Raw genomic sequence first — 27,255 nt, 5'->3', positions numbered from 1 at the left:
AACTCAAACACTCACAGGAGCAGTGTGCTCAAACTTTCTACACCCAGCCCCAAAGTCTGGGGAATTGCAGTGAAAACCAGACAACTTTAGTGCAACTCCGTACTTAAGCTTTCCATATGAACAACTGTAATGGAATCATTCACAAGGACATCATACAGTACCGCTGGAAAGGAGGTATAATTAGAATCAGCGAACTGTTAGACAGGGTCTGAGAAGATAAGAGACTAAATTTTTTATTCCTGGCTGTGGATCTCATTTTTATCAGGTTCTAATACCTCTAATGGCAACTCTTTTTGAAAAACCAAATGGTGCTCCTAAGAACTCACCACCAGGCATTACATGGCCCACATCCTGGACCGTCAGTGCGGAATTTTTATCTTCAGTATTGACCCGTATTACTCCATAACTCAATCCATTCATTGAGAGAATAGCTCTTCCTGGCAAAGGGGCCCCTGGAACTCCAGGCCTGAAAACAAAATAAACTTGTCAAATTTGACAAATTAAATGATATTAACATAAATGTACATATAAAAGCAAATTTTCTCTGACTGTGACACACACACAAAAATCCTCATTTTCTCTACCAAAAACATGTCAAATTAATAAAATTCACATATACAAAGCATGGTCTACATTCATTCAGGTGGAAAAAGTAAGTTTTATGTTTTATTTATAAAAAAATTGTTTTATTTTTTAAAATTTATTTTCTGAGAGAGAGAGAGAGACAGCGTGAGCAGGGGATAGTCAGAGAGAAAGGGAGACACAGAATCCGAAACAGGCTCCAGGCTCTGAGTTGGCTGTCAGCACAAGAGTCCGACGCAGGGCTCGAATCCACGAATTGTGAGATCATGACCTGAGCCAAAGCCGGACGTTTAACTGACTGAGCCACCCAGGTGCACCTAAATTTTAATCTATTATTAAGAATATATTGGCTTGGGTGTACTTTCCACACTTAAGCTATAACCAAGAACAGCCTATTTCATGGTTTTTTGTTTTTAATTTATTTATGTATTTTGAGAGAGAAAGATAGAGAGAAAAAGGGAAGGAGGAAAGGAGGGGCAGAGAGGTAGAGACAGAATCCCAAGCAGACACCGTGCTGTCAGTACAAAGCCCAACATGGGGCTGGAACTCATGAACTGTGATATCATGATCTGAGCTAAGATCAAGAATCAGATGCTGAACTGACTGAACCACCCAGGCATCCCAAGGACAGCCTATTTCTACTCTAGATGCTAACTAGGAGTCTGAAGAGCAAAACAACACAGAAAAAGAACTCATTCACAAACACGAGAGGAGAATAATTAAAGTATATTTTCAGTTTACCAGTTACCCTTATGGCAAGAGTGGGAAAAATAAACAAGATGCTTCCAACTGCTTTACAAAGTCATTTTCACTTTTAGGCTGATGAAGCAGAAAATTAGTTAGCACCCCTTGTCAGCACCCGGTAAATACTACACATCTGATCAAAGTTGTAACATACATCAAGAACACTGACATTCTAAACAATACCTGCGGATTGCGACAGTCATGGCTTCAGCAGAAGTAGCACATGGACAGATGGCCTCAGGTTTCAGTCCATGGCTTTGGAACAGACTCAGGAAGGCATCACAGGATGACACAGACCCTAAGGAGTTGGAACAAATCAACACGAAAGCTAAAATTGTGATTTTCATTACTGCAGAAAACTGGTAAAGAGTGGAGAGCCAACACATTTGCTTCTCATGAGAATTCTCATTGTACCTCATTAATTCCATACAGATATTTTATTGTGCCTGTGAGAGGGTGCATACATTTCAAGGACAAATAAATGCTCAGCCAGCCCATGAAAGGTCACGGACACTATTTAAAGTTAAAACTTGGAATAGGGCTGCTCCTACCAAACTGCCCAATCAATAGCAGAGATGTACTGCAGCCAACAGGCAGCCGTTTGAAAGTGAGAAACACTTCCTGAAGTAACTAGTTTAGCCAGTCTAGTGCTAATATTCTCTTCTATGTGATATTCTCCAGTTTGCTTCTTATTAAGGTTAACCTCATATCTGTGTTTATATCATTGTGACTACGACAGAAATACACTTATGGCAAAGAGCACAATTTCTTTAATTTCTTTTTCTTTTTGTTAGAGAGAGAGAGAGAGAGAGAGAGAGAGAGAGAGAGAGAGAGAATGAGAATGAACAGGGGAGAGGGGCAGAGGGGGAGAAAGAGTCTTAAGCAGGCTCCATGCTCAGTACAGAGCCTGACACAGGGCTCAACCCCATAACCCTAGGATCATGCGCTGGGCTGAAATCAGGAGTCAGATGCTCAACTGACTGAGTCACCCAGGTACCCCAAGAGCACAGTCTCTAACACTTTACCTGATTCTATTGTGTGGAGGGTCAGGGTGTTTGTGCTTGGAGGGAAAAGCAGGTAACATGGTAAGATCTCCAAAAGCTTTCCCAAAGTCCTTTGATTTGTTCATAGGGGGAATTTACATAAAGTCCAGACACTTGGGTTACATCAAGTCACCTTCTTATCACTCCTTGTGGTCACATGATAGAAAAAGGATATAAATGAGCAAGAAGGGGTGTTTTTGAAAGCTTACAGAAAATGTGTTATATCTATTCAATGGAATATTACATGGCAAGGAAAAGGAATGAAGTATGAACCCATGCTACATGGATGAATCCTGAAAACATGCTAAGTGAAAGAAGCCAATCACAAAAGGCCATGTACAGTATTGCATTTATATGAAATGTCCAAAGTAGGTAAGTTTGTAGAGACAGAAAGTAGATGAGCAGTTGCCTAAGGCTAGGGAACAGAGAGGGAGAAATGAGGAGTGACTACCAATGGTTATGTGTTTGTGCGTTTTTTTTTTTTAATGGGAGGGGTGATGATCTTCTAAACTTAGTTCATGGTGACAGTTGCATAACTGTGCGTATCTTGAAACCACTGAACTGCACACTTAGTTATTTATATATTTATTTACTAAAATGTTTTTTTTGACAGAGTGTGAGTGATAGCACAAGTTGGGGAGGGGCAGAAAGAGAGGGAGGCAGAGGATCCCAAGCAGGCTCTGTGCATACAGCACGTGAGATCATGACCTGAACCGAAGTTGAATGCTTAAAGGACTAAGCCGTCCAGGAAACTCTGAACTACACACTTTAAATGGATGAGTTCTATGGTATGTGAATTACATTTCAAAACAGATGTTAAAAAAATGCTTACGGAGGGGCACCTGGGTGGCTCAGTTGGTTGGTGTCTGACTTCGGCTCAGGTCATGATCTCACGGTTCGTGGGTTCAAGCCCCGCGTCGGGCTCTGTGCTGACAGCTAGTTCAGAGCCTGGAGCTGCTTCAGATTCTGTGTCTCCCTCTCTCTGACCCTCCCTTTCTCATACTCTCTCTCTCTCTCAGAAATAAATTAAAAAAAAAAAAAATGCTTACGGAAAGGGGAAAAAAACCTCAACCTACCAAAGGAAAGGCTATTCCCACACCCGCACTCTAGAAATACTCACAGGGATTAGCTCCATCAGTTACAATTAACATCCGAAGGGAACTCAAGCTCACATCTCTTTGGTCCCGATGTGCCATCATAGCCCAATGCAAGTCTCGACATTTTACTAAAGCTACTTTGGCTATAAATTCAAAATGGATAAAGTTAACACATACATGCATACTAGGATTGGTATATATTTACTATACTATAATAAAAACATTTTTACTTATTTTAGGGATCATGGTTTTCACTTAGAGAAAATAAAAAAGGCTGCTAAGAAATCGTGCCAGGTGCTCTGAAGCAGTAACAACTGACATGGACACACAATTGTTTTGCTTACTGTGACCTGCAGGCAGGCCATAAATCTCAGCCAAGGAAGCTTTCAACACCACAGCAGCCAATAAATCCAATTCAGGGCTCAGATTCAGCCAAATTCATCTCAACTCATAAGAAAGGACATCAAGTCAGATGAAACAGACAACATACCTAATTTGATAGTGATTGAATTCTAAAACCTGTCAAGGCACTGAGGCAAAGACTTGTGTCTCCAGAAGAGCAATTTGAAAATCCCTGAAATCTTAGTTTTAATAGTCAGATAATTAAAGCTCAGATGTTGTGTAACTACCTTTGTGGGCATGAACTCTCTGGACCCAGGAGAGCGGGCAAGTCTTCATCACAGAGTAGGGCACACTAACTGTATGCATCTTGTTCATTACATTCTGAAAAGCAGAGAAAGACAAAAAGTAATCAATACCTAACACATACTTAGCATTTTAAAACTGGACTGGTATTTTGTAATTGATTTTAGGCATAGAAGTAATAACATGCTCTTTGAAAAAAAAACCTGAAATATAACCTCTGAGGCTGAAGTGTTGTTTGCTACCTACCCTCAAACCTGGTTCCCTCCTCTCCTCCTAAGAGGTTATCGGTTATGAATCTGGCATGTATCCTTCTGGCCCTTTTACTGTATAATTACATATATATTTGTCCCCATGGAAAGGTAAAAGTATTTTTAACATTAAAAGGCATCAGATCAAACATAGATCGGCAGCTTGCTTTTTTTCACTTAAAGTGTTTTAGAGCTAAATCTATGCACATGACAAGAGATCTACATACTACTTCTTGAACTGCTGCACACTATTCCATAATATGACTATAGCATAATTTATTTAGGCATTTCCCTATCATTGACAACTTTTTGCCATTACACACAATGTTTCTCAAGGAACATATCTATACTCCCTTCCTTGCACACATGTGCAAGTGTCTGTCTACAGTAGATACAGAAAAGAAGTACTGCCGGGTCATAGGACATATGCTTTTAAAATTCACCAGATACTGCCAAACTACCCTCCAACCTGCTAAGCACTTTCATCATGCACATGCTCATGACATACCACAAAGAGCTGGGTGTTACAAAACAAGAAATCAGAGTTTCCCTGATTCTTACAGGAGGTCCTGCTGAGACTTATTAGGTGTTTGGGTAGATAAAGCTGGGTGAGCTCAGGGAGTCATGGNAGGACCCCCTGTCCCCAGAGATATCCAGCCCACAGAGTAACTAAGTCTTGGTATTTAGATTGGCCACTGTGGTCATCACCTAAGTGGCCCCCCAAAATACAAGATACCACCGTAAACCTCTTTTACCTCCCTTCCCCAAGTTTCTAGCTATAGTGACAAATCCTTTTGGACTTCAAGGACAAAATGGTGTTAATACAGTTCTTTCTACACATCCCAATCTTGCGCTCTTTGTATCACAGGTAGAAAATTCCCTCTAACCCCTCAAAAGGGTGTTTTAACCAATGGGAAGGGCTTCAGAAATGAGCTAGAAAATATGTTAACTCCAGGAACAGGCTCTTCCTACTTTGAGGTGTCCTGGGTGAAAAGGGATCCTCCTCCTCTTCCCCTAGGCTTCATTTGCTACTCTTTCTCAGATTCCTGTACAATGCAAAGAAGTTGGAAGAGACCTCGAAGGTCCTTTTCAACTCTTGGACCCTTTGTCTCTCTTTCCTCCAAATATGCACACTATATACGGTAGTTTTTCCCATTTAAATGTCCCCTCTCTTTACCTCCACACCCAAAATATCTCCATTTGGCTAAATCTTGCCCATTTTTCAAAGTCCAACTCAACTGTCGCTCTTCTATAAAAATGGTCTGATGCTGGAAGTGGGAGGAACTTAACTTTCTCTAACTCCCAGAGCATGTTACTTGTTCCTCTATTATGGAAAGGAGCCTGATCAACCTTGTTACTCTATTTTTTAATTGTTGCGTGGAGTCACTCAACATATTTTGCCCAATGGATAAGTTAGATGTCGTTAAGCACAGTTACCAGGATCTAAATACACTTATGATGTAAATCCTTTCTTCAGAAAAGAGAAGAGGTAAATCTGAAACGTACCTTAATCATAAATATAGAGTTGTTTGTAGAAAAGTGGTACTATAATGGTTTTGAGTCATCATAGCAGATGTTTAAGATGTTTAAAATATATGTGATCCTAAGTTCTCCTACACAGTTATGTGAAGAGTATGTCCAACCACACATTGAAGAAAAAACGGAATTAGATTCTCCTTAAAAAAAAATTACCATTTGTATTACAAAATTCCTCTGGAAGATATTACTGATGGGGGGGAAGGGCTTACATTTCAAATAACCACTGGGAGAGGCTCCAGTTCCACAGCTAGCATACTGACCTGAATTACAAGCACAATTCACACTAAAGGCCATAATCCTGAGGCACTTACCGCAAACATGCCATGCCACAGCCCAGCATCCTTCTTAAAGTCTAAAACATTTACCACTGTCTCCCCTAAGATTGAAAAAATAGGGGGAAGAAAAAAACAAAAGGAAATCATCTTTAGTGTTAAGCAGCAGAAGTGTTTCATTTGTCTCTATTAAACAACTGATTTTATACTTGTGAAGAAATCAATAAAAGCTTTGGATTACTTGAGGGTCCCCTCCAACTGGCTAGAGGAGACTGATCACAGGAGAACAAGGTCAGAGTCTAAAACTCACTATGACGTAGGTACTATCTTCTAAGAGGTAATTTTTTTCCCCTAATTACATAAGGAACACATGCTTATTTTAGAAGCTTTGCAAGTTTCAGAAACACATGTAAAAAATTATACTTCCTAGAGAAAGTAAAAAAATACATTGGTGTATATATATATATTTATATCTGTACACACACATACTTCTAAGTATCCTTATATCTAGNACCTAGCACTGTATCTAATTTGTTTCCACTTAATGATATATTGAAATAATTTCAATTATATTTATTCAATTATATTTATTATATAAAAATAATAAAGTTATTATCTTTAACATTCAAGAATACGACTCTTAATGCCTCAGGGTATATATAACCCATTACTTGAGCATATTATAATTTAATCAATCCCCATTTTTTTTTGGCTTTTGATTGCTTCCATTACATATATACATTTTATCAGACAAGAATGCTGTTCCATAAAGAACATGTATACCTTGCTTCATTTTATGAAAGGAAAATAAAACACTAACAAATTTAATATTGTAAAGAATATTCTAAGGCATATAGTCACTATGCTGTATCAAAACATCTGAAGTTTCACAATATGGAATATGTTTTTGTGTTTTACTCTGTGCTTTGTGGTAGCTGGATTTCTTTAACTCTAACTCTAAATGTACAACTGGTGTCAGCTCTATATACACAGGGAGATGGAGACATGTAACATTCTGCAGCTAATAAACACATGGTTTTAATTTGTGTCCTATTTCTGCACACTAGAAATCATGCTTTACATATTTGGTTTGCCCAGCATTTTAGTTCCTTTAAATTATAGCATATTTGTGAAAATGAAAAGCAAAAGCAAGCCAAGAATGTGTCTTAGAGCATGTCACTCTGAATTTGGCCATTAACTGGGGCCCAGTCGTTGGGCACTCTGCTCACGGTCACATATATCTGAAGCTCACAATGAGGGCAGTCACGGGATAAAGTCTGACCTTCAGAATAATTGCAGGCCTGGGACAGCGCTTGGCAGTGAGACAACATTGCAAGGCGGGACACTGTAACTCCCATCACACTCCCTTCTTTGCTTGTTTTATACTAGGGGAAAAAAATCACAGAAAACAAAAGCGTAAGAAACACAATAAAATGGATTATTTCAAATGACAAACTAGAATTCAAAAATGAAACGCAGATAAGCCATGGCAATGGGCTACATTTAATATGTTTCATATGAATATCTGAGACTATACACTGGGGCCCCAAACTCTAATCATGCAAAGATAGCACTGACGAATGACAAAGCTCAACAAAGGATGTGTGAAAAATTCTTACAAGTTTAATTAGTCATCAGTGTCAAGTGGCTGTTAAAGAAGCTAAACAAATAAGTGACTTGAGCTGCATTAATGGAAGCACCATATCAAAAACGCGGCAAGCAGGGCACCGTGGAGTTCAGGTGGGTAAGATGTGGTCCCTGTGTGTCAGAAGTGTGCAGGTTGGGAGGGCAACACCCAGAAATGGCCTATTCACTCCTATAAATTAATCAACTCTCATTTTGCTTTTTCCTCAATGTTTCATCCAAGTCGTTTTTTACCAAGATCAGCAACTTTTGATTGTTAAATCAAAAGGACATAGGATACTTTATTTTTGCCTACATTTCTTTAACATTTAACAGCTCCTTCCTTGACACTGCCTTCTTCCTTAGCTTTTGTGATATTCTTCTTTCCTATTCATAATCCCTCCCTTTCTCTCCCCCTTCCATTTCCTCTGCCCTGCCCATCCCTTAAATGTTGGCATTTCCTGAAAGTTCTGTTGTTCTTTCTCTTTTCACATTTCTTCCATCGGGATACCACACAGGCCTGATGGCTCCTCGTTCTCAACCTCTAACCCAGCCCTCCTTCCAGACATTTAGACTTGTAGAGTCAAAATGTTCCCCTTGAATGATCCATACTCCTATAAAACCCAATGAATCCACCACTGTATTCCTCATCCTCACCCCATGCCTGTGAACTCTTCTTGCTGTATGTTCTATCTTGGTAGAGGATGTCACCATCTACCCTGTTGCTCAAGTCAGAAACCTGAGAGTCTTTCTTCCCTCCTCCCTCTCCAGAGTCAGTCCCTAAGTCCTGTCTCTTTTACTTCCTTCCTATCTCTCAAGTCCACCCACTTTTCTCTATCCCTATCACCATGAGCTTGGGCTTACTCAGATAACTGTAAAACCTGGACTCCCTGTTTTCCTTCTTCACCTAATCAAACCAGATACATCTTTGAATAACATATTTATTCTTATCAAACTCTTCTGACAAGCCTTTAATAGCTCCCTATGACTCAGAGGATACTTTAAGCTCACTAGCAATGTCCTGTGGGTAATGAGATGGTCCTAAGTGAAAACTGCAAGTTAATTCAGAACAGCCAAAGTCTAGAAATGTGGAGGGCAGTAGTTCTAGGTGAAGCCAGAGAGTCAAGCAGGGGCCACACAATGAAGTGTCCTTCATTTTTTAAAGAAGAACCACTAAGAGTCTGAAAAGGAGTGGTCAATGAGACAGGAGAGTTGAGGGAGCAATCAGGGAAGTCAGCAGTGTTAAGAAGGATGCAGTGATGAAGTATATCCTCACTGAGCGACGATATGGACCGAGAGATGATTGCTAAATTTGTTATTTTAATAGCCTGTTTACTTGTCTATCATCTAACCATACTCCAGTCTCTTCCATCTTTCAAAGCCATCCTCCTCACCTCCCACATTAACACATCACCTCTCAAAGCTACTGCCCACTCTCTTCCCTTTTACAGTCAGTTACCACCACAGGGTTCAAGGTTGGGTAGAATTTTTTCCCCTCAAGCTTTTTAAATTTATTGACTGGTTTATCATCAACTTAGCAAACAGATGGAAGCACTTACTAATATGTCTCAAGCAGGATGCCGAGTCAAGGCATCAAGGGCATAGCTTTTAGAGGGAAACAAATGTGAATGTAAGTCCTAGCTCTGTTATTTCTGAGTCACGTGGACTTCGGTTGGTTACTCAGTTCATTTAAGTCTTAGTCTCCTTATCTCTAAAGCAGGTTTTCTTCTTTAGTTAGTTAACATACAGTGCAATATTGGTTTCAGGAGTAGAATTCAGTGATTCATCACATGCATATAACACCTAGTGGTCGTATCACAAATGCTCTTTTTAATACCCATCATCCATCTAGCCCATCCCCTACCCACCTCCCTCTGTCAACACTCAGTTTTTTCTCTATCTTTAAGAGTCTCTTGTCGTTTGTTTCCCTCTCTTCTCTTCCCCTCCTTCCCATATGTTCATCTGTTTTGTTTCTTAAATTCCACACAGTGAGTGAAATCATATGGTATTTGTCTTTCTCTGACTGGCTTCTTTTGCTTAGCATAATACATTCTAGCTGCATCCATGTCATTGTAAATAGCAAGATTTCATTCTTTTTCATGGCTGAGTACAGTTTATATAGCAGCATTATCAACAAGAGCCAAACTATGGAGATAGCCCAAATGTCCATCAACTGATATATGCATAAAGAAGATGGGGTGTGTGTGTGTGTGTGTGTACAACATGGAATATCACTCAGCCATAAAGCAGGTTTAATGACAGCCCTGACCTCACAGGGTTCGTGTGAAGACTGGCTGAGATAATGCATTGGAAACAGCTCTTAGCCTGGTATCTGGTATGCAGAAGGACTTAATTGCTCAAACTGATGTTAGCAACCATTCCGGATGGTACAATGACCTTCAATACCAAGCCCTCTAGCCATTTATTTCTTCTTGCTCTTTATCTTTTATCTGTTAAATCTGTTATTTTCAAGTACATGTATTTTCTTACCTCATTTCTCTTTTTTTTTGCTTCCCATTCCCCCACCTCCCCAAAAGCAGCAGAGAAATATCTCTGTCAGTCTATCATTTCTTAAACCTTTGTACATCTCTAGGTCTTGTGTAACTTTCTTATATGAGAAGGATCACTTTTTTTTTTTTGCTATCTTTCTCCTGAATGTGTATTTATGTGAAAACTAATTAGAACAAAAGGCCCACCACAAGCATTTTACAAGTCAAAAGAGGGAACTCTAACAAACCGGAAGGCTCTTCTAACATTAAAACTGCAAAAGGTTAGTATTAACTGTTCTAAGAAAGCAACTGAAACCACAGGAAGCCACGCTGTATGTTCTAGTCTTGGGACTTACCTCAATGTACGCTGGTTCTGTACCAGCAGGTGAGATATGGGGCTGCCAGTCTTTAGGTGGCTTTGAAAGGTACTTGGAATCTGTTACAACCCATTTGAGCCGGGGCCAACCTAAATCAAACCCAAAATGAAAATTGAATTGCCTGAGCCATAAGGGAAGAAGTTCACATTAAACTGTTCATTTTAAATATCAAGAGACCAAATCAAGGTCATTTTATAAACAGTAAAATACTATACTTATTAGTTTTTAGTGATAAATCACCAGATAATTATACCTTCTTTCAAAAGTACAATCGTTCCACATGCTAATATCCGGCCTTGACATTACCTCAACAACTGGGAGGTCCATTTGGCAGTGGAAGTCCACTGAGGTTAGTGGTCTATCCTCTGTCTCTACATGTAGCATACATGTAGCATTTAGCTTTAGTGAACAGAGTGGTAGCTTTTTCCAACCATCAGCATAAAGGTTAAGGGTGTGGGCTGTGGAATCAGACCGATTTGGGTTCAAATCGCTGCTCTGCCCTTTATTAGCTGTGACTTTGGGCAAGTTACTTAACCTCTCTGTGTCTCAGTTTCCTCACCTGTAAAATGGGGATAATAATGGTACCTACTTCATAAGAATGTGAAAGTTAAATAAGAAAATATATGTTAAGTAGTTAGCTATTATTAAATTAAGACACTAATCAAACCACTAAGCTTTAACTGATAATACAAAGTATAAATGTTACTAACCTTTAAATTGTACAATTTCTCCATTCTGGGTTTTTGGCAGCCCCTTTAGACAAACTTCACTGGTCAGAGCTAAGGCGATACCACAGCTTCCTAGCAAGAAGCCAATCTGCTGCCCTCCGGCATCCTGTGGAGAGAAGGTAATGAGCACAACAGGGGAGCGAGTGTGAGCACACCCATGCCCCAAACCTAGCGCTTAGCAAAGCCCTGGCACTTGTGTGATAACATTCATGGAACCCCACTGATACCTGGCAGTTGTCAACATCCATGACAATATGTTCTTCCAAAGAATTTCTACAGTACAATGATTTCCTGAGTACAAATTAAATATTTTATTAATCTGATGTTGCTAAGGATGAATTCTACCAGCCAATGTGAGCATTTTATTCAAAAGTTAGCAATGTTCCTCTTTTAAATTAATTTCAGGCCAATGAAATAGATGTGAACACGGTTAAGTTGTGTTGACCTAGCCACATCCCCAAATTCAAAAGCAAAGCAACCCAGGTCAGAATAAAATACTGTAAATGGATACCAAGTCTCCAAATTTACAATGAAAATGAATTGATGGTTATACCCAAATCTATATTCTCCTTATTATTATATTTTATTATTAAAAAAAATTTTTTAAATGTTTATTTATTTTTGAGAACTAGAGAGAAACAGAGCACAAGCAAGGGAGGGGCAGAGAGAGAGGGAGACACAGAATCAGAAGTAGGCTCCAGGCTCTGAACAGTCAGCAAAAAACCCACATGCAGGGCTTAAACCCACAGACCGCGAGTTCATGACCTGAGCTGAAGTCGGAAGCTCAACCAACTGAGCCACCCAGGTGCCCCTATTACTGTATTTTAAAGGAGGTAAGNGAGGGGCAGAGAGAGAGGGAGACACAGAATCAGAAGTAGGCTCCAGGCTCTGAACAGTCAGCAAAAAACCCACATGCAGGGCTTAAACCCACAGACCGCGAGTTCATGACCTGAGCTGAAGTCGGAAGCTCAACCAACTGAGCCACCCAGGTGCCCCTATTACTGTATTTTAAAGGAGGTAAGATTTAAGCCATATGGCTGGGGGCCTGGGTGGTTCAGTTGGTTAAGTGTACAACTTTAGCTCAGGTCATGATCTCATGATTTGTGGGTTTGAGCCCCGTGTCAGGCTCTGTGCTGCAGCTCAGAGCTTGGAGGCTGCTTTGGATTCTGTGTCTCCCTCTCTCTCTGCCCCTCCTCTACTCATCTCTGTCCCTGTCTCTATTTCTCTCACTTTCTCTCTCTCTCAAAAACTGAATAAACATTTAAAAAAAAAAAAAGATTTAAGGCTTATGGCAACAATAGAGAAAACAACAAAAGATATAATGGATTTCCATTAAAATATCACCTTAAAAGTATCATTAGGAAACTACACAAACACAGCCAACTCAATAATTTAAGAACAACCCTATGATTTCCTGACGAATCTAAAGATACTATGTCCCATCAACCAAAGCTTCAGGAATGTTATCAATTTGTTTTTATTCCTTTCAGAAAATAATTTTTTTCTTGTAAATCCACAGTTTCTACCATATTCATTTTTATCATGACCTCTCAATAATAAACTGTATGAGGAAATTAGGGTCAAACAGCTCATGGAGAAATCTTGTTACACATGCTGCGTGGGCTGATGTGTTATTAAAATAAAATCTTAGCCCCCAGAGTAGTAACATGCCATCATCACAGCATCATCCTTCAACTTAAGGGAAGTCCTAGAAGTATGATACAGTTAAAGGAAAACCTTTTACACAAAAGTCCCACCTTGTAAATGCGGATTATTTATAGTCTCTAAAGCAATAAGGGTCTTCTTTATAAATAGTAATTGTTGAAAAGTCCGGTATACCCCCATGATTCTTAAGGATATACTATAAAAAGTTTATCTTAGTTGAAAACATATTATTTTCATGAAACTTATAAGAAAACAGGCTGTTTCTAATGTCATGATGGAGTCAACTGATCCAAGGACCCGATGCCCACCATGTCACATCAGGCTACATTCCTCTTAAATTCAGCAATGTTACCTTTCTGGTAAGAGGTACCTCTATAGGCACTGGAATCACTTCTGCCAGGAGACATCCATAAAAAGCCACCATAAACATGACTGGATCGTTGTTGGGGTAAACCAGGGCTACCTAAAATTCATAATGACATTCAATAACAGGAATAAAAACAAATACTTTCAATATCATTCTCTAAGACAAACATATATACTGCATGTATCATGAACACAAACTATTTTCCTAAAGGAAATTAAGTTACTGAGATAGATGCACAAATCTAAAAAGATCTCCATCATGCCCAGGATTACACTAGACACATTTTGGAGACTGTAATGCAATTCATCATCATCATAAGAAAAAATTTCCACTAAATTCTACTGGTGACTGAGCAATCAACAACTCACTTTAAGTAGTACGTTAATTGCTTTTGAAACCTAAGGCAATTTACTTTAGTGCAGGACTAAAACAGTAAAATAAATGTAATGGATCTCTCTGGATAGGCCAGACTATTAGAGAATAAGCCTTACAACTCTCAGAGAACTCACAAGTGTTGATTGACTTAACTGCCCACTGTAGGGCCAACTCAAAGTTCCTTATTCTTTAATGAGTTCACCGCATTAATCCCTACTCACTTAACTAACAATGCAAGTACTCCAGCATGAAGGTCTTAGTAACAGGTATAAGTTAACACTGGCACAAACCACTATGGAGAAAAAGTTTATTCTTTTACAAAAGATGAATGGTGAAACTTGTGTAATATGCTCAAAACTGTGATCGCACCTGTAAGGCCTGACAGGGATAACTGACCCTTCTCAATTGACTCAAAGAATGCAAAACCCCAGAAGTCATGACCATTATGGGGCTTGTTACTTGACTTAGATACTCACAGATTAACATGTGAAACTTAATTGTGTCACTAGACTGTTTCCCCTTCTTTTACTTTCAAATTCTCTTAATTCATTCCCAAGCTAAGTTCAATTCTGAAGTTGTTAATCCTTCCTAGAGTTCTGAAAAATACGAATTCCAGCAAACATTTAAGACAACCCATTTCTTCCCTGCACACAAGTGTTTGTGGTACTAGAGGACACAAAATCACCTTCCTAGGGTTCAGGGAGGACCAGGAAACCCTCGTGTATCACAGTTATTAAGTAGAGTCACCCTTTAGGTGTCCTCCGCCACAACGCGAAGGTATTTTTAAAAGGCTAGTTCAAGGAGGTTCTGCATCACCCGTCTACTCAAAACAACCCTGTTGTGAGTTGGTGCTCTGTACTACAAACACCAAATAAAAAGTCATGTTTGATGGTAAGAAGCAATCATATTTAGAAAGTCACTGACAGGAAAAAATATTCAAAAAGTAAAAAAAAAATTTTTAATGTCCCCTCCAATTAAAGAAGAAATTAAATGATGTCATTTTGTTTCTTCTTAGAACATGGGTCTTCCTCCCTTTCTACATAAAACCACAGAAAATTTTTTGAAAAATTTTATGGGGCAAATTTTAATAAAAATGTCAGACTAAACTTTATTACCATTTTTGTTGTCTGGTTATTGAACTATTTATTTCTAGAAAGAGTTAGGCTCCTCTTTCTTTGTATTAGCGTAAGAGTTTACTGATTTAGCAGCTACAGAAAGGGATATGTGAACTTCCTTCTATCTACGAATACAGGAATTATCACTTGGTATTCAGCTAACTTCGGCTGAAACCAAACCATTTTCATTTTCGAAGAATAAGAGTTATATAAACTGTGCTGTTGTACATTAGAAATCCAGAATGTGCATATAGAAAACAATAAAACATCATCTCCTTAAAACCAAGAAACTAATTACCCTGTCTCCAGGTTTTAATACAGGTTCATTTTTGGTCCCCAGTTTATTAAGCAGTGTGTAGGCCAACTTTAAACTTCTGCTCCACAACTTTCCTGGAAAAAGAAAAGAATCACATAGAGAAACACAGGCCTACCTCAGCGAGGGGGCATTCAGTTCATCAGCACTTTTAATAAGACAATGGCCACTTCCAAATGACTCATTGGACAAGCATCACCCCCAAAACAAAGTCGACTCCCACAAAAAAATGTTTTTTATTCACTTGAATTTACAAAAGCCAGTCCTGTTTCTAAACAAAAGAAAACATCACCAGATGCTCATTCTGGTTTAGATGATATTTCAAATTCTCTTATGAAGTAATCCAAGTATCTTTAGAAATAATGTGATGTGGGCTGATCATATTTATTTAATTAAAAAAATTTGTTTAAAGTTTGTTTATTTTTGAGAGAGACAGAGACAGAGAGTAAGTGGGGGAGAGGCAGAGAGAGAGGAAGACACAGAATCTGATGCAAGCTCCAGGCTCCAAGCTGTCAGCACAGAGCCCGACACGGGGCTTGAACTCACAGACCACAAGATCATGACCTGACCTGAAGTTGGACACTTAACCAAATGAGTTACCAGGTGCCCCTGGGGTGGTCACATTTAAAGAGGGCAACAATTTTTATCACAGGGCTGAAAATCAGAAGACTACTTCTGTTCTGAGCTTCTTCTGAAGAATCACTTACATATATGGTATTAGATACTTGAGGTTAACCGCAAAGCAAAAGTATGACTCAAATGATTAAGCATTCCATACCAATGAATTTCAGTGAAAACAGACAAAATGGAAATTAACTAGGTGAAACATGTAGATATATTCACAGATGTTAAATAAACATATAAAGATTTGGTCAGCTATCTGCTTTAAGGGCTAATATTGATGAAATTAATATACAGCCTCTGAAGTGAATGCTAAAAACAAGTTTGGGGAGGGGGGAAGCCTATTCTTACCCTCTTCCTGCGCCCTCTCTCCAAACACTCTTAGAAATTCTTATCTTAGATTATGTAGAAAGTGAAGGACAAATCATGCCATTTTGAATAGATAGGTTAGTTTTACATATAACTCATTCAGAGGGGCAGCTAGGGTTTAAACTCATGTCAACCTGTCCAATTCTTTAAATAAAAACTGTTTTTCCCTAAAATTATTCTGTATCTAAGTCTATGGACAATTTGCTTCACTTCTGAAGGGAAAAAGGAATATGTATGAATAAACTAGCACAAAATTCACAGCCTAGGGTGAATTCATTTTTCTTCTTCCTTTTTTTTTTTCCAGGAATAGAATTTAATGATTCATCACTTACATATAACATACCCAGTGCTCATCCCAACAAGTGGCCTCCTTAATACCCATCACCCATTTAGCCCACCCCCCACCCAACACCCGGCCAGCAACCATAAGACTCTCTTACGGTTTGTCTCTCTCCCTGTTTTTATCTTATTTTTGCTTTCCTTCCCCTATATTTATCTGTTTTGTTTCTTAAATTCCACATGAGTGAAATCACACGCTATTTGTCTTTCTCTGACTTATTTTGCTTAGCATAATGCACTCCATTCTTATTGTTAGTTAAAGATTGAAAAATAAAGTTATTTTAAATAAGTTTTTTAAAGAAAAACAATTTACTTTTAAAAGTTACTTAAAAAAGAAAAATAAAGGGCTCCTGGGGTGGCTTAGTCAGCTGAGAGTCCGACTTTATTTTGGCTCAGGTCATGATCCCAGGGTCACAGGATCAAGCCTAAGTTGGGCTCTGTGCTGACTGTGGAGCCTGCTTAAGATTCATTCTCTCCTCTCCCCCCACCCCCCCGCCTTTCTCCATAACTCTCATGAATGAATGAATGAATGAATGAATGAATAAATAAATAAATAAATAAATAAATAAATAAATAAATAAATAAATAAAAAAGATGGGGCACCTGGGTGGCTCAGTCAGTTAAGCAACCCACTCCTGATTTTGGCTCAGGTCATGAACTCGTGCTTTGTGGGTCGAGCCTGCTTGGGACTCTCTCTCTCTCTCTCTCTCTCTCTCTCTCTCTCTCTGCCCCAACTTGTGCTCGCACATGCTCTTTCTCCTTCTCTCAAAATAAATAAATAAAGATCTAATTTTTAATTTTTTAGATAAAACTGTCATATTTTTAATATGTATCCTGCCCAAATGTCTTTTCCAAATCGTCTTCTACTATTACCTCATCAGTGGATCTACAAAGCCTCTTTCTTCTTTCTGCTCTTTTAACTATTAGTTGCTTGGCAAATATCATTTAGCAAATGACAATATGTGACATAGCTCTACTTAGAACTTAGGATCCTATTAAAATAACTTAAAAGATCTATTGAAACGCAATGACCAGCAACTATCAAGATCAAAACACTACCTGTGCCAATCTGAAGAACCATTAGGAGAAAAGGAAGGATCTGGGAACCTTGCCAACTCACCGTAGGTCAGAGTGTAAACTGGTTTCCCGGTCACGTCCAGGGCAGTCAGACAGGGGCACTTTGCTTGGGTGGTGCCCCAGCGCTGCAGGGCTGACTCCAGAGCAGGAGGCCAGTTGCAGATGACTCCTAACGGCTCCCCCTTCACAGGGGTCATCTGCCGTCCCTCGGGTTTGGGCTGGTTGGGGTCCGGCTGAGGTACTGTACCGAAAAAGCCCAATGGTTTATAAAAATATTATCTGAAATAATATACAAACACCAACTAACACAACTTAGGTCTCTAATCTCAAATGTATTTCCCTTTTCTCTTCATCTTTATTTGGTGTAAACTCACTCTGAGAAACAAAAGGACTTCGTTAGAAATGGTTATCCACAAACTGGGTCTTAATTCATCTTCCCACATAATTGTGAAATCAGTATTTAATACAGTTTATGTAACAAACAAATCCTGACCCTAAGAAAGCAAATCACTGAACATACAGAAAAGCACAAAGCATACATTTATTTCTTTTTAGTAATGTAATTTTTACTCTATATGTTTTAAAATCCTTAGTTTGGGGGTGCCTGGGTGGCTCAGTCGGTTAAGCCTCCGACTTCGGCTCAGGTCATGATCTCATGGTTCGTGGGTTCGAGCCCCACATCGGGCTCTGTGCTGACAGCTAGCTCGGAGCCTGGGGCCTGTGTCTCCCTCTCTCTCTGACCCTCTCCTGCTCACGCTGTCTCTCTCTCTCTCTCTCTCAGAAATAAATAAATTAAAAAAAAAATCCTTACATTCTGTGTTTCAAGTAAGAGAACCAAGTTCCACTTCATTGGGTTATATTTAATGAAAAAGCATAAACTTGAGTCAGAAACCCAAATTTACATTTATGTTTTACTAGAGTAACCTTAGGCAACTGAAGCTCCTTGAGCCTCATTTTTCTTCATCTGTAAAATGGGGATAGTAACACTTCTACCACAGGGACAATATCGAGCTCAAAGAGAAAATGAGCAGATGACAATGTTCCATGTCTCCGTACCTCTGTACACATCTAATCTGGCCAATTCCTTTGCTCCTAGTATACCTGGACTCGTCCTTCTCAGGATGCAGCTCAAACAGCACATTCACTGGGAAGCCATCCCCAGTCATTCCTTCCTTAGCTCCCCCCTCATGTGGTTGTCTACCCTTAATAAAGCACCAAGGATCCTAAGGGCTTCTTTTACTGTATAAATTTTTCTCCCTGAGACTGACAGCTTCTTGGAAGAAGATGGTTTTAGTCCTCTTATTGCCTGTAGTACCTAGAACATAATGGTAGCTGAATCAATGTTAATTAAATTGAACTGGATTAGAGGCGCCTGGGTGGCTCAGTCAGTTAAGCATCCGACTGCAGCTCAGGTCATGATCTCATGGTTTGTGAGTTCAAGGGCCTTACCGGGTAAGCTTGAGCCCCGTTTCGGGCTGTGTGTTGACAGTGTGGAGTCTGCATGGGCTTCTCTCTCTCTCCCTCTCCGTCTCTCTCTCTGCCCCTTGCTCACTCGCACTCTCTCTCTCAAAAATAAATAAACTATAAATCAATCAATCAATCTGGATTGAGGGGGAACAAATGTGCTAGATTATTAACATGGTCATTCCAGAAACTGGAGGTGAATAATAGTTCATATTTTTTCATATGAATAAAACAAAAGTCCTCTTAATTTTTCTACAATGAATTAATATTATTTAAATAATAAAAAGCAAAAAAATTCTACTTTCATAGCAGGAAAGATCACTGATACATGGAACAAAGTCAAGTATTTACTGAGTACCAATTATATGCACAAGATGTAATAAACACTGAGGAAATAAATGCTGTACATTTCGTTCTTGGGACAAACATTTATTGTTTTTTTAATTTTTAAAATTTATTTATTTTAAATGTTTTTTTTTGTTTGTTTGTTTTTTTATTTCTAGGAGAGAGAGAGAGAGACAGCATGAGCAGGTGAGGGTCAGAGAGAGAGGGAGTCACAGACTGAAGCAGGTTCCAGGCTCTGAGCTGGCAGTCAGCACAGAGCCCGACGCGGGGCTCGAACCCACGAACCGCGAGATCATGACCTAAGCGAAAGTCGGATGCTTAACCGACTAAGCCACCCAGGCGCCCCTAAAATTTTATTTATTTTAGACAGAGAGCATGTGCATGTGAGTGAGCAGAAGAGGGGCAGATAGAGAGAGGAAGACACAGAATCTGAAGCAGGCTCCAGGCTCTGACCTGTCAGCACAGAGCCTGATGTGGGGCTCAAACCCATGAACTGAGAGATCATGACCTGAGCTGAAGTTGGACACTTAACCAACTGAGCCACCCAGGGGCCCCCAACATTTATTGTTTCTGATTAGGACACACGCACATACCCAGAGTTAAGGAGACTAAACATGAGCAGTGCATGACAGAGACTTTATAGGAGGGTGGAAGAAGGGCACATCACCCAGCCTAGAGGATGGAGTCCTCCATGGGAGCTGAGTCGTAAAGGAACGGCAGGGATTAGCCAGGTGAGTGGGAGATGACAGAAGAGGCAAAAAAGGGGAGAAGGAGCAGAATAAGCGACAAGTATTAGAAGAGCAAATGAAGTATGAAATAAATTTTATTTTACAGCTCAACTTAATGACAGATTTAGGAAACTTAGTTAAAATGTCGTGATTCTTTCTTCTACTGACATAGAACTAGTGATATAGTTTCACTTCCCGATTTACTGCCCTAAGTAAATATGTTTCAACTGTCCTTCTAGTTCGCATATCCCCAGACTCTAAACCACCAAGATTAAGTAAAAAGATAAACATGGGTGATTCTAAATAAACAGTTTGGTTTTATGGACAGACTGCATACATGGTAGGCAGAGTCTTCCGGTCATAGCAGCGTGTGTGTTACTGCCATCCACTAGGCCTCAGTGCAGACCCTGGTGGACACCTTTTCAGACTTCCAAAGGCATATGGATACTTTTCTTTTTCTTTTTTTAAAATTTTTAATGTTTTATTTATTTCTGAGAGACAGAGACAGCATGAGCAGGGGAGGGTCAGAGAGAGAGGGAGACACAAAATCTGAAGCAGGCCCCAGGCTCCAAGCTACCTGTCAGCACAGAGCCCAACGCGGTGCTTGAACCCACGAACTATGAGATCATGGACCTGAGCCGAGATTGGATACTTAACCAACTGAGCCACCCAGGCATCCCGATATTTTTCTTTTTCAAAGTAATTAATCATTATTTAAATAAGGAACCGCAGTCTATAATTAGTGGAAAGCTGCTAGTGCTATTCTGCCAATGAAAACTGTTCAAGTATGATTCCTATTAAACCCTGACCTTCATTTGCCTGGTCAATACACAGCTGCAGAAATACTGAAGAGGCTACTACTGGGTTAGAACCTTGAATATCAGGAAGATGTCCATAGTTCAAAATGTTTGGTGACTCCGAAAGGAACAGAACATCATCTTAACCTTACAAGCCAGCTTGCTTGTTGCTTCCGGCTGCATAAAATGGGCTAAGACCAGATCTAGTCTATTAATGTACCTACTTTCATTAACACGTCTAAAGTGATCAAAGCCTATCATTAGTCTCAGGACATAAAAATGAATTACAAAAGCTACCAGGCTCAGTTCTTTTGACAAAACCTATTGTTATCCAGCTTCAAGAATTATCTACGCTCCTTCTCATCTGACTCCCAACTCTTCCTATTAAATCCTAAACATCGTAAGATTTCAACCATACTATATGTTAAATGACTAAATAAATCACTGACTACTACCACTTCCCCTATGAAGCTTTCCCTAACCACAGATGGAACGGATTTCTGCTCTTCTCCCAAATGCTGTGTTAGTGAATACATGCTTATTGGCTAAACTATTTTCATGTGTATACATTTTAGCACCAGAGTAAGGAGTAAACAGCATGAAGAAATGGTTATATTTTCATAAATCTTTGAACCTCTTCACCATCTACCACACTGTCCTGTAGAAAGCAGACATGTAGGTGTTCACTGGCTGATTCAACAAAAAGATCATAATCAAAAAGAATGAGTAATGTTTGAGGTCAAATTTGACCTGTGTATTCTAGGATAATGAAACATGTAAATAATTAGGGGGAAAAAGCAGAGAACTATGAATTCTTTCTACAAAAACGCTGCCTTGTTCATCCTTAAATCCTACCATACCTACATGTAGTAACTGCTTAAGATATATTTGTTGAAGGAATGTATGTTTTTGGTATTATTTCTACTACCTTCCACAATTTCTTCAGAGTCATCCACAAAAAATTCTTTTAAGGGAGGCCTTTTGGGTCGTTTGAGAGTGTTGAGAAGCTGCTGGATTTTTGTGGATACTCTGCTACTGACAGGAACACCTATAAGGGGGAAAAAACAGTAAATGAAGATTCACTGATTTTAGGGCTATCTCAGCTTCTCAATTCTTTAAGGAGGTTTTATTTCTAATGATGTTTGGCCTTTGCCCATAGTCTTCTTCTATTGTAACTGGGCCAAACAGATACAAATATGTACACGACAAGTTTTATGGCAACATGTAACAAATATGGCGTTATTATTAACACCTTGCTTACAGATTTCATCTAATCCTCTTTTTTTCCATCCTCAGTTTCTTGTCCAGAGTTATCTTTTGTCAATGCAGTCTGCCTGAACAAGTAACAGTGCTGCCACAGTGCAGGCTGTTGAAAAGAGGGCACCCCAGGGGACCCGTGCTGGTGAGCCAGCTGCAGTGGCATTCTGCACCTGCTCAGCCATGCAGGCACTGCTGTTCAGGATGTGCATTTGTCCAATTTAACTAATATTCCCTATCTAGCTCCGCAAAAGAACTCCCTACCATCAGCTGTATCCATAAGGCTGGACCTGTTGGATCCTTTGTGCATGCCTTTAACTATCCCCGAGGGGGGCAGATCAATATTTGCTGGGCGCATTGAGGAAGATGATGATGAAGAAGAGGTAGTTGTAGTGACATCAGGGGGGGCAGAGAAATTCTCTAAGAGGGGAGAAAACAGAATTCAGAATTATATTACATTAGCAATAAAAACAGGAATCTCTAATATATCTTTTTGTTATTGTTTCTTAATAAGGAAAAAACTACGTAAACAGGGCATCAATTCTTGTAAAATCAATTCTTGATTTTGAAATCGAATTCTACTCATAAGATATAATGAGAGAGCAAGCGTTTAAGCCAGAGCATATCAAAATTATTTTTTCTTTTTTTTCAAAATTATTATTTTCAAGAACTCGAACAGCCTTATTAAGAGCAAATCACATATCCAATGTTCCTCCAAAACATTCTTTTCTACACAGAAAGTCTGGTAGGAATTCAGTGTTAATAATCATGATAAAAACGGAAAGTGATTTCAAAATGAAAGCAAAGTGAGTGTGGTCATAGCGCTACTGATATTCTAGTCTCGAGAATTTCTCCATGTTTATGTTGGTTTGTCTATGTTTCCCTTTCCACTGAAAATGGGGAAGAGTGCCTTGGGAGTCGGTTAGAGTCCTCAAGCTCCCAAATGAAGAAAACCAGATAAGGCCCACTTCCAATTTTTATAAAATAACCCACAGGAACTGGTTTACTTGACAAAGTTCTTCCCTTGCTCTAAGCATGACTGAGTAACGTTACTATACTCTGCTTCATGGAGGGATTCTTAATATCAAGAAACTGAATGACCTAAGTTGGAAGAAGCCATTTAATAGGGATATGTTACAAAAAACTTAGAAAAACATCTGGAGAAGTAAAGGAAAATTAGAGGAAGTAAAATATACAATTTATAAGAATAACAACAAGCTACTCAAAAATATAAAAAAGGCAAAAAGCATAATATAAACAGTTTCTAAAATCAATTTGGGAGTAAGGTCTCTATGCCCCAAAAGTCTGTTATTACTAGTTCAAGATTTTAAAGTTTTAAATATACGAACCCAAGTAGACTACAGCACACCTTTCTGTAGAATAATGTGATAACGAAGCATTAAAACTGTGCATCTTTATTTGACCCCAGAAATCCTACTTATAGGAATATGTGTTAAGGAAATTATCAGACAAATACAGCAAATTGTGTGTTCAAGGATGTTCATTCCAGCAGTTCTTATAATGGCAAAAAATTGGATACTACCTACATGTCCAAACCGGGGGAATGGCTAAATAAGCCAGGACATAGCCATGTAACAGCATACTTTGAAACCATAAAAATAATAGTATAATTCTATATTAATGATATAAAACATTTACTAATTTGTGATACACTGCTAAGAAAAGCAGAACACTATGAACACTATGTTTAGTACAATTTCTTTTTTGTAAAAACAAGACCAAAACCCTACATATTCATATGCAAATAAAGTGTAGGAAGATATACATTAGAGTGTTATCTGTGGGAAGTGGGTTTATAGATTATTTTTTTTTATATGTATCTTCACATTTTTCTACTAGGAACATGAATTACTTCTGTTAGAGCAAACAACCAAAAGGCAATAATGTTAGTTAGATACAATGGTTTCTGTGAGTATCTTAATAAAAAAAAAAACTTTTCATAGAGTAGTAAAGCAATAGAAAAATATAAGGTCAGATGAAATCATCTAGTTAACAAAAATCCAGACAGAGTTAATTGGATATTAGGACAATATTTTTAATAAGTGAAGTTGCTTTCTTTTAGACAAATGTGGAAATAAAACCCGAAACAACCACAGTTCTGCTGCTTACCCTCCCGAACAGGAAAGATGGTGAGCATGTTCATCTGTAGCTGCTTTAAGAGGTTCGGTGAATTACAGGGCAGAGGCAAGGTGCAAGACAGGCCACCCGCTGTTGGCACTCGGCTTTTAATGTGGGCAATCATACCCTCACAGTAGCTGTGTTCTTTACTAATTACAGGCTTGAATTGCAAATTTTCTAAATTTTTCTTTTCAGAAATCAATAAAGATATATATCCATATACATAATATAGAAAGGCCACTGATACGAAAATTGAGACACCACAGACACATGATGTTCAAATACATTACTCAGTACAGTATGTAACAGCCAATTTAGCAAAAGCAGAGATCTGAGCTACAGATGTCACAAACTCTTAAAACACAAACACACACACACACACACACACACACACACACACACACACACACACAAAGCAGAGCCAAGCAAAAGCTAGCCTCCATACAGGAGCACTGGCAGCAGGTAGTAGCTCCCAGGGCACCAACATCCTCAGCCTGCACACTCCAGTTGTAGCAATAGCACAGCAGCAAGGACCATAAATCCAGTCTTTATGCTAAGGACCAAGGGGCTTCATTGATACTAGTACAGAATTTGCTCAGGCTTTCATGTTTTTCTGTTTGAGAAAACACAGGTAACAATCCTGGGAAAATCTAAGATGTTACATATTTTATTAACACCTTGTAATACACAGAATATTCTCCAACAGGGATAAACCCACACTAAGACTGGTATTATATCTTGCAGCTTGAGTATTGCTTATGGAAATAGCTATGGCTTCAGGTGGGCAATACTATGCACCAATAATGCAGATGATACCTATCATTCCAAATGTGCTGCTCGTGTTTCCTTCTTTGCCCCATTAACTGATATGTTCTTCCTAATTTTATTTCTTAGGCCACTCTGAAAAACCTAACATGAATCATAAACTATTTCCTGGATGCTGGGAGCCAAATGGAACATAATTTGGGCTGCTCAGGTAGATCCAGCGCCTACCTATTCGAGTATTGGCAAATACATCTGCTAGAGACCCACTGGTTCCTTTGACCTCTCCATGGGACAGCGTAGAAGATGCGGATGAAGAAGTGGACGATCCCTGAATTGAACGGTTGATCCAGGACTCAGCATTCTGTAAGCTCTGTTGCAAGGCAGCAGAGAGCGCAGCTTGGCGTCTCAGAGAGCCCTCATCCTCAGAGGCCGAAGACGTGTCTGTGTGGAATTAGAAAAAAAGAAGTTCTGGATCCTGCCTAGAACAGAGACCTTTCAGTTCTTGCTCAATGATCACACATTCAATATTGACACCATCAAAATATTCATTCTCAAGGTAGATTAGTACGTAAAGTTTCTCAAGAATCTCAAAGAAAGGTCTATGGATCAAAGCCTGAAAAAAACAAAACAACCTAAATCTACAGGTAATTTTAAGTTCTTAAAAAAAAATCCCTTTTAGAACATTTAAACTTCATGCTTTTCTGATCTGAACTGAATCAGGATCTGAATTTTTCTGGTTTACCTATTTATATTCAAGTAATACTGAAGTGCTCATATATCTTCCTTGATCTCTTAATTAGAGAACCTTGTGATAGGCTGCTATACCGATTTTGACAAGTACTTATTAATTAGCGTCTACTCAACAGGCAATGATCTTAATAGGGTGATATAAAAACTTACTTTTGTTAATAACAGCTTCAGTGTCAAACAGTGAGCTGGGTGCTGGGGAACTAGAAATTGAATTAGAAACAGTGCTCAGCCTGGAGGCATTGATCGTTTTAGTGGACAAGTTGTCACTCAGCACAGGTGAGCCTTCTAAACGTGACAGGGGACAGCCCTGATCTGTATGGCTTTCCTTAATTCTCCAAGAAGAACTGTGAGAGATTTACTGATGTCTGTATTTGGCCTGGCTCTGACTTCAGGAAAATAAGGCCTAAATTAGAAAAGCATGTTGAGAAAAATAAAAAAAGGAAAAGTTCAACCAAATATAGGACAGCCAATGGAAGCAGAAGTCAGGAATTTATTTCAAGGCTCTCAGCTTCGGAGGCATACAAGTTTAAGGGGGCATTTGGATTGATCTGACACAAACCCTTCTACGTGAGTTTGGTATNGAAACAGGCGCCAGGCTCTGAGCCGGCAGTCAGCACAGAGCCCGACGCGGGGCTCGAACCCACGAACTGCGAGATCATGACCTAAGCGAAAGTCGGACGCTTAACCGACTAAGCCACCCAGGCGCCCCTCAATTTTTTTTTTAAATAAAACATTCTGTGGTCAGTCCTGCTGAACACTCTAACTCAGGTGAAACTGTAAGTCGGCATTCAACTTTGGTTCAAAGAGCCAAAGAGATAACTAACAGGGTAGAATGCTGCTAGCCTCGACAATGGAAATTTGAACCACAAAAGACTAAGTTAACCTAGAAGTCAGATTCTGCATGTCCAGAGCAAGCAAGGAAGTTAGAGTTAAATTAATGACCACATCCTTGCTTCTTGCTCTGAACCACTTCCAATTTATCATCTCATAGTGAAGGAGGTATGAGGCCCACGACTGATTATTTATTTTTACAATGTCCTACATAATACAGTATGTGCTGTGAACTATGCCAGGTTCTGGGGATTCTGAGATGTGTAAGTTCTTGTGTGACAGTGCCCTCAAAAGGCTTACAGTCCAGTACAGGAGACACAATCCCACAGACTATCTCATAAGAATATAACAGATGCTGAGAAACAGGGTAAGCAAAGGATTCCACAAAAGGGACACCAATCCTGGTCAAGGATTTCAAGTATTCCTATGTAAATGGAAGAAAGACATTGAGGGGTAAGAGGCTAAAGACAAGGCTGGAGAGGGAAACAGTGGCCAGACCCCAAAGGGATAAGTTGATGAGGTTCTTTAAATGAGAAAGAGATCTAGAATAC

General features: G+C 39.2%; 1 protein-coding gene across 1 annotated transcript in view; it reads right to left on the bottom strand.

The window, feature by feature from the left end:
- DIP2B (disco interacting protein 2 homolog B) overlaps positions 1 to 27,255 on the bottom strand; it is a 122,607-nt gene that overhangs the window by 45,032 nt on the left and 50,320 nt on the right. The window contains exons 5-18 of the mRNA XM_077753673.1: positions 25,352 to 25,564; positions 22,484 to 22,639; positions 21,891 to 22,010; positions 17,672 to 17,869; positions 15,208 to 15,299; positions 13,405 to 13,515; positions 11,370 to 11,493; positions 10,639 to 10,748; positions 7,453 to 7,555; positions 6,210 to 6,274; positions 4,096 to 4,189; positions 3,490 to 3,609; positions 1,510 to 1,624; positions 327 to 466 (exon numbers count right to left, since the gene is read on the bottom strand). Coding sequence (XP_077609799.1) covers positions 327 to 466; positions 1,510 to 1,624; positions 3,490 to 3,609; positions 4,096 to 4,189; positions 6,210 to 6,274; positions 7,453 to 7,555; positions 10,639 to 10,748; positions 11,370 to 11,493; positions 13,405 to 13,515; positions 15,208 to 15,299; positions 17,672 to 17,869; positions 21,891 to 22,010; positions 22,484 to 22,639; positions 25,352 to 25,564 — 1,761 coding nt within the window. The remainder of the gene's footprint in view (positions 1 to 326; positions 467 to 1,509; positions 1,625 to 3,489; positions 3,610 to 4,095; positions 4,190 to 6,209; positions 6,275 to 7,452; positions 7,556 to 10,638; positions 10,749 to 11,369; positions 11,494 to 13,404; positions 13,516 to 15,207; positions 15,300 to 17,671; positions 17,870 to 21,890; positions 22,011 to 22,483; positions 22,640 to 25,351; positions 25,565 to 27,255) is intronic.

This window comes from Crocuta crocuta, unplaced genomic scaffold (assembly GCF_008692635.1).
Source record: "Crocuta crocuta isolate KB4526 unplaced genomic scaffold, BGI_CrCroc_1.0 scaffold30, whole genome shotgun sequence".
Classification (NCBI taxonomy): domain Eukaryota; kingdom Metazoa; phylum Chordata; class Mammalia; order Carnivora; family Hyaenidae; genus Crocuta; species Crocuta crocuta.
This window is presented reverse-complemented; position numbering and strand designations above follow the sequence as displayed.